At 62.9% G+C, this 12,711-nt stretch overlaps 3 protein-coding genes and 1 pseudogene across 3 annotated transcripts, besides 1 other annotated feature; all 4 read right to left on the bottom strand.

Annotated features, from left to right (window-relative positions):
- Positions 1–2,859: 2,859 nt before the first annotated feature.
- On the bottom strand, positions 2,860–3,387 carry LMXM_08_0800 (putative amastin-like protein; the record flags this gene model as incomplete). The annotated part of the gene is made up of 1 exon (XM_003872581.1): positions 2,860–3,387. The coding sequence occupies one exon, from the start codon at positions 3,385–3,387 to the stop codon at positions 2,860–2,862; it is 528 nt and encodes a 175-aa protein (XP_003872630.1).
- Positions 3,388–5,205: 1,818 nt separating this feature from the next.
- Positions 5,206–5,418, bottom strand: LMXM_08_29_0795 (annotated as a pseudogene).
- Positions 5,206–5,418: a sequence feature.
- A 1,426-nt stretch (positions 5,419–6,844) lies between these two features.
- LMXM_08_0790 (putative tuzin) lies at positions 6,845–8,752 on the bottom strand (the record flags this gene model as incomplete). The annotated part of the gene is made up of 1 exon (XM_003872580.1): positions 6,845–8,752. The coding sequence occupies one exon, from the start codon at positions 8,750–8,752 to the stop codon at positions 6,845–6,847; it is 1,908 nt and encodes a 635-aa protein (XP_003872629.1).
- A 1,326-nt stretch (positions 8,753–10,078) lies between these two features.
- LMXM_08_0780 (putative tuzin) lies at positions 10,079–11,608 on the bottom strand (the record flags this gene model as incomplete). Its single annotated transcript, XM_003872579.1, has 1 exon — positions 10,079–11,608. One exon carries the CDS (start codon positions 11,606–11,608, stop codon positions 10,079–10,081), a length of 1,530 nt encoding a protein of 509 aa, XP_003872628.1.
- Between the last annotated feature and the right edge of the window lie 1,103 nt (positions 11,609–12,711).

Below are 12,711 nucleotides of genomic sequence, written 5' to 3'. Positions count from 1 at the left end.
CGTGGTGCCCTTGTGCTGGGCCAGGGCACGGCGAAGACTCCCCTCCCTCACCCGCTGCGCCCTCTCGCTAGTGCTGCCCCGCTCCAGCTTCGACGCAAACACACACGGCGAGAGGCCCGCCTCCCCCAGCAGTCGCAGCCGCTCCACCCGCCAGCCGCGGCTAAGCAGGATCAGCGCGATGGCCTCGGCGTCGCGCGGGTCGTGCGGGTCGTGCGCGCGGGCCCCCACAGAGAGCTCCACCTCGTCAGCGTCCATGGGCAGCGTGCAGGTCGCACTGCGCTTCACCACGGCGTCGCCACGACGGAGCACACCGGCGTGGCCCCTCCCGCCCGCCCGCAAGGTCCTCACCCGGTGCGCCGTCTCCGACATCTTGCCGGTGAGGCGCCCGGGCGCGTGGGGGCGTTGGGGGACGCGGACGCAGCCGCACCAGAGCTACGGGCAGCAGCAGCGGCGCCGCCTGTCCCACGCACCGCGCACAGACGGATGCCGGCGATGCCGCTCAGCATTGCGCTCAGCTGAGTGTGCGAGAGCGCGTACCTTTATGTGGGCATTGGCGTGCCTGAGTGTGTGCGCGTGTGCAGTGCACGAGGCAGCGAGCGAGGAGAAGCGACGCAGGCGACCCGCACACACGTGCGTACAGGGGGAGAGAAGGGCACGTGAGGGGGGGGGTGGAAACAGAAAGAGGCTGCGCTGCCCGGAGGCACGCGCGTCTGTCTGTGTGTGCATACGCATGCGCATACATATACGGGCATGCACCGGCGCACGAGAACGCACACGCGCGCGCATAGCGCAGCCCGACCATTGCCAGCAGCACAGAGCTCGGCATCCCCTCCGCCCCTCCTCTCGGAGGAAGGGAGGGTGGCGGGAGGGTGGTGGCCCTGGCGGCGGTGACGCTGTTGGGGTGGACGAGTCGAGGAGCGAGAGCGAGAGGCGCGCGCCGGAAGACGGCACAGAGAAAAACATAAAATAATAAGGCAACGGGGAAGGGGAGAAAAGCGCACGCACGCCGTCTTTTCAGACGAAGACAAGAGACCGGCGGCGGCGGTCTGGCGAGCAAGCGAATGCGGTGCGCTCTGCATTGGTCGTTTTGTGTGTGTGTATTCTCTTCTTGCTCTGCTTATCGTTTGCCTGCGTGTTGGGGGCAACGGAATGCGCGCTTGCAGCGTGCCCCGCCATCGCAGGCAGGCCAACAAGCAGACGCCCGCATACGGCCCGCCCACCTCCGTTGCACTGCAGCTAACTCCGGGTCGTCCAGGACGAACCGCCTGGCGCTGGATCGGGCCATGCGTCTGACCGGCTCCTCGTGTGCGTCCTCGTCCCGTCTTCTGATGCGTGCTGCGCGATGGGCGGCGGACGGACGCGGATGCACTGCATGCCTCGGACCCGGGCGGGCCGCGCTCAGGGTGCTGCTCGTGGGCGGAGGTGGTGGCGCCCGCCGCGCAGGTAATAGGGGCCGGGTGCAGGTAGATGCCGGATAGGCTCAGGGAGGAAGACGGCCAGCTTCGGGCCAGGGACTTGAGACCATGCACACAGCTCGCATGCCATGCTTCCCCCTGAGTCGCCTCAGGCCGCTGCACTCCATTGTACGGTGTGAAGACTCTTCTCATCGGAGCCTTGAGGATCCCGCGGTGTAGTGAGAAAGAGAAGAAAGTACCGGAGAGGCGACGGGATGGGGAGGCGAAGCGCGCACACACGCACACGAGTCACAGAGGGGGGAAGGCAGCCACGTCTCTCGTTCGTTGTTCATCTTTTCCTTTTCGCATGCGCTGTTTCCGCTCTGCACTTCCTCGTTCCTTTCATTCATTCCCCTCTCTGCCTCGTGTGTGCGTGTGTGCGCGCGTGCACCTGCTGCGGCCGCCGCACGGCTGTCGCTGCTCGCTTCGCCATCCACTCCATCGGCCTCTTGCGTGTTCACGCACGCAGAGAAAGAGAGGAAAGCAACGAAAAGACGAACAAAAACGCGCACAGGGGAGAGAGGAGAGGACGAGGCACCGGCAGCAGGGGGAGGGGGAGGCCCGCATGCACCTGCGCACACGTACGCCGTGTATGACGAGCACAGGAAAACGGGAGAGGACGAAGGGCCGCGGCCGCTTCTCCGGTTTCGCGCGTGTGCGCAGAGGCCCCTCTGACTCCTGAGCACCCGCCACCACGGCCTCCTGTGGCACCGCGCCTCCTCCCTCCCTCCCCCTCCCGCTTCGGCCGTGCTCTTCTCTCCTTCGCCCTCGTTTTCCCTCGCCCATTCGCCAGCCGGCAGCGACGGCGCCACCATCTCGCTTCTCCGCTCCGCCAAGGGTGCGCCGGGCGAGCGTGAGGGGGGCCATTCCGAGAAGGCACTGAAGGCGAAGGGGGGGGGGCGGGGGCTCAGAGGAGGAGGGGGAAGCGGGCATGGACGGGCTTGCCGGCGCCGGATGTGCGCGGCCATCTACACAACGCACATCCTTGTGCGGATGGAGAGCAGGCAAGCAGCGTAGGAGAGCACGCGCCGCGCATGACACGACGTGAGCACGGGAGAGGCAAGGCATCGGCACAACGCACCATCTTCTCTCCTACGCGCCACACCGCCGGAGCGCTTGCGATGGGGGAAAGCGCGCGAGGAGAGACGCGCGGACAACAGGGGCGAGAGCGGCACCTCGGGATGCGTGTTGGGGTCTGTGTGTCCGTGTGTGTGGGAGCGCCGCACGTCTGCACGCGCACGCACGACAGGGCAGCGCGAGAGAGAGGGCGGTGTGAGGCAGAGGCCGGAAGCCGCAGCCCTGGCTCCCTCTCTCGCTGACATGAGCACCGCTTCCCCCTGCGCTCTCCCTCCTACTGCTGCGGTGGCTCCTGGGCGGGGATTCCCTTGTCGTCAACGTGTCTAATCTAGCAGAGAATCAGCAGATCGAGGATCCCGAGTACATCAAGGCACCAGGCCGACACGAGAAGAATGAAGCCCAAACCAAATTGGAACCATTTCATCAGTCTCTGACACCCATTGACGTCATCCGTATAGTAGACCACAACCATGAGTACCCAGACGACGCTCAGGGTGACGCTGCCAATGATGTTGAGCGTCAGGCAGACCCAGCGGAGGCAAAAGCAGCAGAACAGCATAATGAAGCCGAGGATGAAAGCCAACGCGTACACGAAAATGGAAATGACCGCAAGTGCCTCGGAGGCGCGGAACACGATGCGGCGGTCAGTGCAGTTCGCCCACAGCTCGTCGGAGCTCCTCGTGTACACCGTGTTGAAGCATTCCATCTTTTCACCCCACAAAGTCAGGCACTGTGTACTGGCAAACCTGCTCGTACCCTTCGGGCGAAACATGTCGATCGGCGTAGCCACCAGCACAAAGAGAAACGCGAGGAACTGGAGAAGGGCGTAGAGAATCATGCTGCACCTGCACGCCATCTTCGCACCTTCACACCTGAAAACGGGTGTAAAGCGGATGTGGACGAGAGGAGGAATGGGAAGGGGCGAGTGGGGGTGCGGAGGAGAGTCGAGTCTTGGCACGGGGATGTCTTTGTTGCTGCTGCGTGCACACGCGCTTCGTGGTGTTGTGCGGTTGCCCGTGCGTGTTTGTTTTGGGGCGGGGAGGAGAGGGGGAGAGGCAGAGCGAGAAGTGTGTGGGGGAGTGGTGAGGAGACGGGCAAAGGAGACCGCGAGCCGTGCACGGCTGGGGCAGGTGGGCCACCTGGTGGCATGCACACAGACATAGGGAGAGGGGGCCGGTGCGCGACAGGCGCGCCGCAGCGGCAGCGAAGACGGGGCAGAGGCGCATGAGAAGGGGGGCAAGCGGTGTGGACAGAGAGCACTGCTTGCCACCCTCCTGGCAAGCCTTGCCTCCCCTCACGGGCGCCTTACCTGCTGGCCTCCCTCCCCCGCCGCTGATCCCCTCCTGCGCCGCACACCGCCCTCGCGCCCACAGCGCACGCCCCCTTTTCGTCTCTGCCCCCTCCCTCGTTCAGCTTCGGCAGAGAAGCAGCCGCCGCGGCGCACAGCCGGCACGAGGGACACGGGGGGGGGGGAGAGAGCGCAAAGGGCCACCGTGGCGCAACTCGTCGCCCGCGGTTGCCTGTTGCTTTCTTTCCCCTTGCGCTGCCCCGCGCGCGCCTGTGTGAGGCCTGCGGTGCGCGCGTGCGTGTGCGGCAGGGCTCCAGCACGCTCCATCCGGCACCGCCGCCACCGCCCGCCCACCCCGTCACCCGTGCGCCACCCTTCACAGCACCAGAGAACAGAAGAAACATCCACGACGACAGCGCGAGGAGAGACAGCGACACAAACACACACACACACACACCTCCTCCTCCGTCGCGGCTCTGGCACGCAGCACCACCGGCGCCGCAGCCGCGACTCCGCATGTGCGCGACTGGGCGGGGGTGCGAGTCGGAGGATGTGAGGGTGCCCCCCCCTCCATCAGCGTCCACTCCCCTCCACCCCCATCACCACCGGGGAACGGCGCAGCGGGGCGGAAAAGCCTCGTGCGCAGCAGCCACCCATCCCTCACGGGACCGTGCGACGCAGTGTCCTCCACGGCGCTGCCCGCCGCGGCCTGGATGCACGGCGGCAAACGGCTCGTCCAAATCGCTGCGGCTCGTTCCGATGATGTCGATGGGGCGGCTGGGGAGGACGGGGCCCACACCGTGTGCTGCGCGTAGGGGAACGCCTGGTCGCGGCCGCGCACGGGACGCACGCAGACGTCGCGGCGCGGCAGCCCAGCGCTCGCCACGGTCAGCGGCTCGATTGCCACTTCCCGGGCGCGATCGCACAGACGACCGTCCCACGCCCGCTACTGCCCCCGCGCAGCCTTGGGATGAGGAGCGGTGTCTCGCCGTTCGCAGCCTTGGCAATCCGACACGCCCCCTTCACAAAGCCGAGCAGGTCGCCGCGCACCTTCGTGCGGACGGCGCTGCGGGGATGCGGTGGCAGCATCTGAGGAGTCGCATTCTTTTTTCTGTGATGCGGAGTAATGTGCCGCGACACTGATGAGGCAATAGGAGAGGGTGATGGTCGCGAGTGGGAGAAGGCGTGAACGAGTTAGTGACGGCGGCTCGCTGAGGCGCACGCTGCTGACTAAAGTGAGGCATCAAGTGCCGCCCCAACACATTGGGAGTACCCAAGAATGCGATCAAGACGCTCACTACACCGTTGCACTTGATGAGATTGAAGCGCAAGTCGCGCTCTGCGATCCGCTTCTTTAGACGATGCAGCCCCCGCTGGAGGTGGTCTCTACGCCGCCCCGATCCATCCAGCACACGCATGCGCCCTCGCGTTGCGAATGTATGCCACACACTCCGTGTGAAGCGACTCCACCACCTCGCGGTGCTCAGCATTGCTTGCGAGTTTCTCTCGGCCTTCTGGTTGGACCATCATTTCTATGGGACCAGTCACCTCGACGCCGCTTTTGTCCAGCAGCACCCCACACGTTCCGTTGCCGTTCATGGGCGCCAAGACACCACCCACCAAGCCGCTGACGTACTCCTCATCCTTACCGTGCTCGATGGGGACGTCAGAGCCAATCTCGATGATGAGCAGCAGAAAGAGGTGCTGCAGGTGAACCGCGTAGGCGGCTCCAGGAACCTTGGATGCTATGCTGCCGCCGGCGCTGGCAGCAACAGCGGCGCTCGCGCGGTTATCAAAAAAAACGACTCACCAGCACGCCGCTCGTAAGGAGGCTTGGCAGCGGCGGTGGCGCCGACGCAGCTGATGAGATCGACGTCATCAAGGCGCACGCAGGTAGACGTGATGGTGCCATCTTTGCAGCTGCAGAGGTAGCGATGCGAGTCGAGGAGCGCACAAGCTGTCACTGAGCGCGCATACAGAGCAGTACGCTGGTGCGCCGGCGCGGCGGAGGCTGGACCTTGACTGCTATAGAGCAGACCGCTTTCGTGCGCTTTGCCGTGAAAGTGGTGCTCTTACTCGCTCGATATCAAGATTAAGGTGTGCAGAAGCAAGAGGAAGTGACCATGTCACGCACGCAAGCCCGCACCTCTCTGCGCTGGCATACGTATCTGCGTGCGCGTGTTTGTGTGTATCTGCACTTGTAGCATAAGAGCGCATCGTCGGGGTGGTGGTGGTGGGTACGGTCTCAGCACCTCGAGCGGCGTCACAGGTGGCACCGTATCTTTTTCGCTGCCTCCTTCCTCTTCCTCGTTCATGCGGTGGCGCCTTTCCGCAGCAACGCAGCGGCCCCACTTTTTCAGACACACACGCACACACACACACACGCCAATGGACAGCTGTGCTGTCTGCTGTCTCTGCGTGCGCGCACGTACGTACGTGTGTGCGTTTACTGAGGAGGAGGGGCCCGCACTGGTCCCGCACCCGCCTCCATACACGAAGAGATGAGAGCGAGCGAGAAAGAGAGAGAGCACCGCTATGGCGAAGCGGAACGTGAAGGCGCGCTGGCAGCCAACCCGAGAGGCGGGGGTGCGGAGGGAAGAGCAAGGGAGAGGGCAAGGGTGGTGGTGGTGAAAGCGAGAAGGCATACACATACACAAATAGGTAAGAGGCCCATTTCACACGTCACGAAGACGATCCGTGCGAGGTCACACGCCGCCGTTGATCCGTATACCGGTCTCTCTTTCTTTTCCTCGCCTGTTGATGCTGTGCGCGTCCTCGACCACCCCCCAAAGTGACGAGCGCGACGGCAGCAGCACCACCACCCAGCTACTAACTCGCTGCCACCTGCCCAAACGATCGGACTGAGTAACGCCTGATGCACCGAGAGGGCCCACATGAGCCGTGCATCGCACGACTTTGTTTTCTTCCCTCCCTCCTGCCCCGAAGCAGTACGTCAGCGACGGCCCGCACAGCACGTGCACAGATGCTTGCCGCCGCTTTCTCATCCGCGCTGTGTTGCGCCGCCTCATAGCAAGCAGGAGGCGGCGGTGTGCAGCACTTGGCTCTTGAAGAGCCAAACATCCTGCACAGAATTGTAAAAGATCACATCGCGCAGTGATGGGTGACTGAAACTGCTGTCGTCAAGACCCTCGTGTCGACCTTCATCGTATGGCAACTGCGCCAGACGCTTCACAGCCGCCTTGAGCTGCGCATCGTCGCCCCACGCTGTCTGCAGCCGGCGCATCGCCTTGAAAAGCTTTTCGTTCGTGTACTCCGTCGGCGATACATGGTGCTGATGTGCGGCAGCAAGCAGCTCATCCAAGTCGTTGCTGTTCGTGCCCACGGTGCTCAGAAACACCTCCATGCCGAGAGCGTCGAGGCGATGTTGAATGTACTCGTACGCCTGCGAGCGGCTGAAGTTGGGGACTGTGTAGAAATCCAACCGCGGCAGCAACGTGTTAGTCGTGGTCAGCGACTCAAGCGGCACCTCAACCACGATGTGGCACGCGCGGCGATCGCACGCCAACGTCAGCGCCTCGTTGTATACATGCGTCAGGCTATCCCCCTCACGCAGCTTCAGGACAATCACGGGTGTCTTTCCATTTGTGATGGACTTGGCCTTGTAGCAGGCTTCCGAGATGAAGTCGAGGGGGTCGCCGCAGGCCTCAACGTGCGGCACACCAAGAGCCTTGATGATGCTGCGCAGTGTGTCCTCCTTGTTGCGCACATCCACGAAGACGCCGGCCATGCCTTCCTCGTGAATGGCAGTGCTGCACAGCGAACTCTTTCCACATCCAAAGTACCCGGTGATAACCACGATACGAGGGTGCGCTGTATCGAGTCGGTGAAATACCTGTCGAATCCATCGCTCCTGCACCACCCGGCGAACGTGTTTCGACAGGCGGTGTGCCGAGGAGGACGACGTCGATGTCTCCGCACCCGTCGCTGCTGGCGGCGCGCCGATGGTGGTTGCACTTCCTGGAGGCACCTTCTTGCAGAGCGTTTTCACCGCAAAGCGCATCTGGTAGGAGCGCTGGTGCGTCAGGTAGTTCCTGTAGTTCCACCCGAAGAGCGAGAAGGCGCCGCAGAAGGCGACGCTGGCGGAGAGGATGCCGGCGTACTTGGCAGACATGTACCGTCGGTCCCGCTCCTTCACACGCTCCCTGTGAATGTTGCGCATCTGACGGTGGTGATCACGCTGCCACTCTGCTTTCTCCATGAGCGACATGCGGGCGCACTGGGACAGGTGCGTCATGCTGCGGATGTCAGAAGCCTCGATCAAGTACAGACGCTCCGCCCGCCAGCCGCGGTGGTACAGGATGCACGCGGTGCTCTCCACGTCGTCCGTCTCCGAGAGCCCGGCAGAGCGCACCCACTCCACAACCCGCAGGTACTTGTAGTGATTGAGGAATTTGCACACGCCCTCCGACACAGCTATCTTTTCCGGTGGGACCGCCAGATCCACCTTGTTGTGGTCCAGCAGGACACCCAAGGTGCCATTAGGGTTCACTCGCACGACGAGGCCGCCCACCAGGAAGACGCGACTCGGCGCACCGCCCACGCCTCCATCGCCCTGCTGCGAGGTCGGGTCCTCATCCTCCCGCTCGTAGGCCACATAGACGCGCGATCCTAGCGACACGGAGGGCGGTGGTGGACTTTCATCGAAGTCTACTGCGAACACAAGGGACGACAGCTGCGAGACGACGTGACCAATGGCCACGGGAAGCCGGCGCCGCGACGACGGCACGCCTGGCTCAGTAGGCGCGTACGCAGCGATGCGCAGCCCCTCCAGCCCCGGTTGGACAAAAGTCGACCGCCTCACCGCCGACGCATCCGACTCACGCGACACGCCGCCCGAAGAGGTGGCGGCAGTAGTGCTCGGCACGGAGGACACTGCCGTGAGCAGGCAGCGACGCGTTGGCCGGCTCAACATGGCGGCACGGTATTCGACCGAAATGATGCCGATTAAAGCGCAAACGCCCGGAGCGGCTGCACTCGTCCTTCTCGGCTTTCCGGATACGAAGCTGCAGCGACGGAGAGTCTGAGGCGGAGGGAGAGGATACAGGAAGAGGACGGTACCACAGCGCGCGCGCCTCTGCGAGTGAGTGAGTGGGTGGGGGTGGGTGGGGAGAGGGCGGTGCGAGCTGCAGCACTCCTTCGCATCCACAGCTCTGCCGCAGACATCCCACGACGTGAACGAAGCGCCCAGGCACCTTCGCAGACACGCATGCACGAGTAGAATAAAGCAGTAGTGACGACAGCGATGGATGGGTGCGACCTCGCTGCCGTTTCCCGTGTAGGCGCCGTATATATATATATATATATGCATATACACACATGTATACAGACACTTCTTTTCACAGTGTTTTTCGTCTATAGCACGGCGCTGCTTTTCCGGAACAGACGCGCCGAAACAAAAAATGCGAGACGTACACTGAGGGGCGCGCCATGCACATTCCACGCGCGGCGTGAAGGGGTCACAGGGCAGGGCGGATGTGGAGGGGGGAGGGAGGGAGTACCGAGAATGCAGCGCGCGTGTGTGCGCATAGAGAGAGGGGGAGGGGGGGGGGCGGTTGAGAAAAGAGATCGAAGAAAATGGCGGCGAGAAGGAGAGAGAGGGAGGGAGAGGGGAGCTGAATGACGACGGCGAAACCAAAGGCAGCCTGCGCCGAGGACGTACCCTTCTGCCCCGACGCCCGCATCCTTCCAAGCCCCTGCCCTTGACGTCAAAGTAATGCGTTGCGCCTACCCACCCCCTGGCAAGACGCAAGCGGAGGTGGATGGGTGGCCGAGAAGGGTTGAGGGGGTGGGGGAGTTACAGTAGGTGTGAGGGCACGCCGTGCACACGCACACACGTGATGACGGGCGGCTGGAGGAGGCAAGAAGGACGCCTCATCACGGCCTGCCAGCGCAGCAGTCCCTACTGCCTCACTATTGTCCAAACATCCTCCCCCCACTCTGCACAGCATCGAGGATAAGTTCTTTGCACATAGCGACGCGACTACGGTACACACGGACAGGCAGGCAGGCAGGGGAGGAGCACGCCAAAAAGAAAAGTGTGTGTGATGCAGCACAATCGGGAGGGGGGCAGGATGAGGACCCGCCCGCCCGGTCAGCGTGCCGCGTCGTCTTCCAACCTCCTGCACTGATCGCCATGTACTCCATCCGTTTTCGGCGTTTTTTCATTGCGCGCACAAATGGATGGGCAGCCTATCACGTTTGACACATCAACATCATCGTGCCTGGGCTCTGTGGAGGACTACAGACAACAGCGCGCTGCGGTGTGGTAGACCTTGTGGGTAAACACCCATCGATCGCTCACCGGGTCGTACAACACCATCTCCTTCAGCGCCGGATCGCGCAGCGCGTTGGCGCCACTCTCCTGTCCGACGAAGTACTCCGCCTCAGCCAGCTTCTTCAGTGCAGCCCTCAGCTCCTCGGAGCCGGCCCAAGCGGTCTCGACCTGCCGCATTGCCCTCCGCAGCTTCTGCTCGGTGTACTCCGCTATCGAGACCCTGCGGTGCAGAATGGCTGCCAGCAGTTCGTCAATGTCGTTGCTGTTCGTCCCTATCGTTTCAATGAAATTCTGCATCGCCACCGCGTCCACCGTGTGTTCGGTGTACTGGAGCGCCTGCCGAACGTTGAAGTTCGGCACTGAGTAGAAATCGAGTCGTGGCAGAAGCACATTCGAAATCGACAGCGACTCCAAGGCAACTTCGTAAACGAGGTGACATAGCCGGCGATCACAAGCGAGTATGACGGACTCGTTGTACACCCGAGACAACTCGCTCCCCTCTCGCAGCGTGACAACCAAGATGGGTGGCTCACCGTTGATCTTCGCCGCCTTGGTAAAGGTATCTGTGATGAACTCCAGATAGTCCCCGCACGACTCCAGGTTTGGCACTTTCATCGCCTTCACGATGCAGGTGAGCGTGTCCTCAACCCCACGCACTTCGACAAAGAGAGCGGGTTTGTGCTCCTTGCGCACCGCCGAGCGCAGCAGCGAGCTCTTGCCGCACCCGCGGAACCCAGTTACCACGGCGATACGAGGGTGGGTGTTGTCAAGCTGGCGGAGTATTTGGCGTGTCCATCTCTCTTCCCCCGCCCGCTCGACGAACTGCTGCGGCACCGCCGGGCTTCTCGAGTGCTTGTGGTCTGTATGTGTGAGGGTGTTGACCGCGTGCTTCACCTGGAAAGAGCGTTGCTGACGCCTGTAACTTTTAAAGTTCCAGAGAAAGACGGACATGACGCCGAGACCGGCCCAGTTCGCGCTGGCGAAGCCGCTGTACTTCTGAATAAAGTACCGCCACGCGCGCTCTTTCACACGCTCGCGCAGCAGCGCGCGCATCTCCGCGTGGTGGTCGCGCTGCCACTCCGCCTTCTCCAGCACCATCATTCGCACCGACTTCCTCAAGTACCGCATGCAGTGAACGTCGCTCGGCTCCAGTAGGTGCAGTTTATCGACACGCCAGCCCCGCTGGTAGAGCAAGAAGCACAGCCGCTCGCGATCCGCGCGGCGGCGCACACCGGCGCTTCGAATCCACTCCACCATGTCCGTATAGCCTTTTTCCTGCGTGAAGCGGGAGCGCCCCTCCACCAGAATCACGTCGTCCTGCGACACCTGCGCCTCAAAGTTATTAGTGTCCATTAGAACGCCAAGGGTGCCGTTGCTGTTCACGCGTCCAACAATGCCGCCCGCGACGCGGTCTTCGTTCGTCGCCGTGCGACCGACCCGCACGTACACTCGTGTGCTCACATCGGCAATCGGGGACAGGTGAACTTCCTCCATGTCGACGACGTACTCGTCGTTCGACAGTTGCTCCTTGATTCGGCCGACGGCGAAGTGGTGAACACCGACGCCGACAAGGGGTTGTCTGAAGTACGCGTGCACCGTAAGAGAAGCAAAGTCGCCTGGGATGATGCTGGCCGAATCGACAGACGACGAGGGCGCGGCTTCAGGGGTGGGATTGGGCGGTGCCACAACTGCTGCAGAGTCGTCCGCGGGGCTCTTCCCCAGACAACGCGCTGCACCGCCAACGGCAACGCTGTGCAGTCGCCGAATGCTCCAGTACATGCTGTGATGTATGTATGTGTGTGTGGCAGGCTCTGCAAACTCGCTGAGAAAACGTTCGACTGTCCGCCAGTGACTCGGCGTTCCGCCCACCTCTGACGCGCAGATGCACGGCGTTCGCTCGCTATGGCCCTTCTTTTACAAGCTGGTGGTGCATGTGCTGTTCTTCGAGCTCTTCGACTTCGACGCCACCCGACGTACGCGCTCCCTCTCGCCGCCGCCACCACGACCTCTGTCTGAGTGTAATGTCGGTGGTGGTGGTGGGGGAGGGGGAGGGTAGGGGCAGAGGGGAAGCGGCGCGAAGAAAGAGGGGACGTAGACGCGCAGCAGCGATGCCATACGTGGCTTGCTTGATTTTCGGGGTTCTTTTCTCTCTCTCTCTGCCCGCTTCGGCGCGGGCGCGTGGCACATGCTTGTGTGTGTGTAGGTGGGGTTGGGGGGGGGGGCGAGGTTAAGGGGGTGGGCGCAACGACGATGGAGGGATGACGTGAGTGCATTCCGCGTGCAACCACGCGCACACTCGCTCACATGCGCCTGCACGATAACAGGCGAGTAACGGCCATTGGCCTGCGTGAAACGTCAACGAGCGGGCCCGGAAATGATGAAAATGGACGCGCTCCACGACGCAGCCGCTTCAAGTCATAGACAGGTCAGCGTGGGATGCGCGCTGACACGCTACCCTGCAAGACTGCATGCAAGCACCGGCCCTCCAACACAACGCTGTGCGCCCACGCAGCGATACACGTCCGCGTTGTGTTTCTGTTATCACGGTAGCGCGGAGTCACCTGACTGTCGAGGTTCTGCCTCACTTAGCCATGTCG

This window comes from Leishmania mexicana, chromosome 8, assembly GCF_000234665.1.
Source record: "Leishmania mexicana MHOM/GT/2001/U1103 complete genome, chromosome 8".
In the NCBI taxonomy this organism is placed as follows: domain Eukaryota; phylum Euglenozoa; class Kinetoplastea; order Trypanosomatida; family Trypanosomatidae; genus Leishmania; species Leishmania mexicana.
The sequence above is the reverse complement of the archived record's forward strand: the minus strand, read 5'-3'. Positions and strand labels throughout refer to the sequence as shown.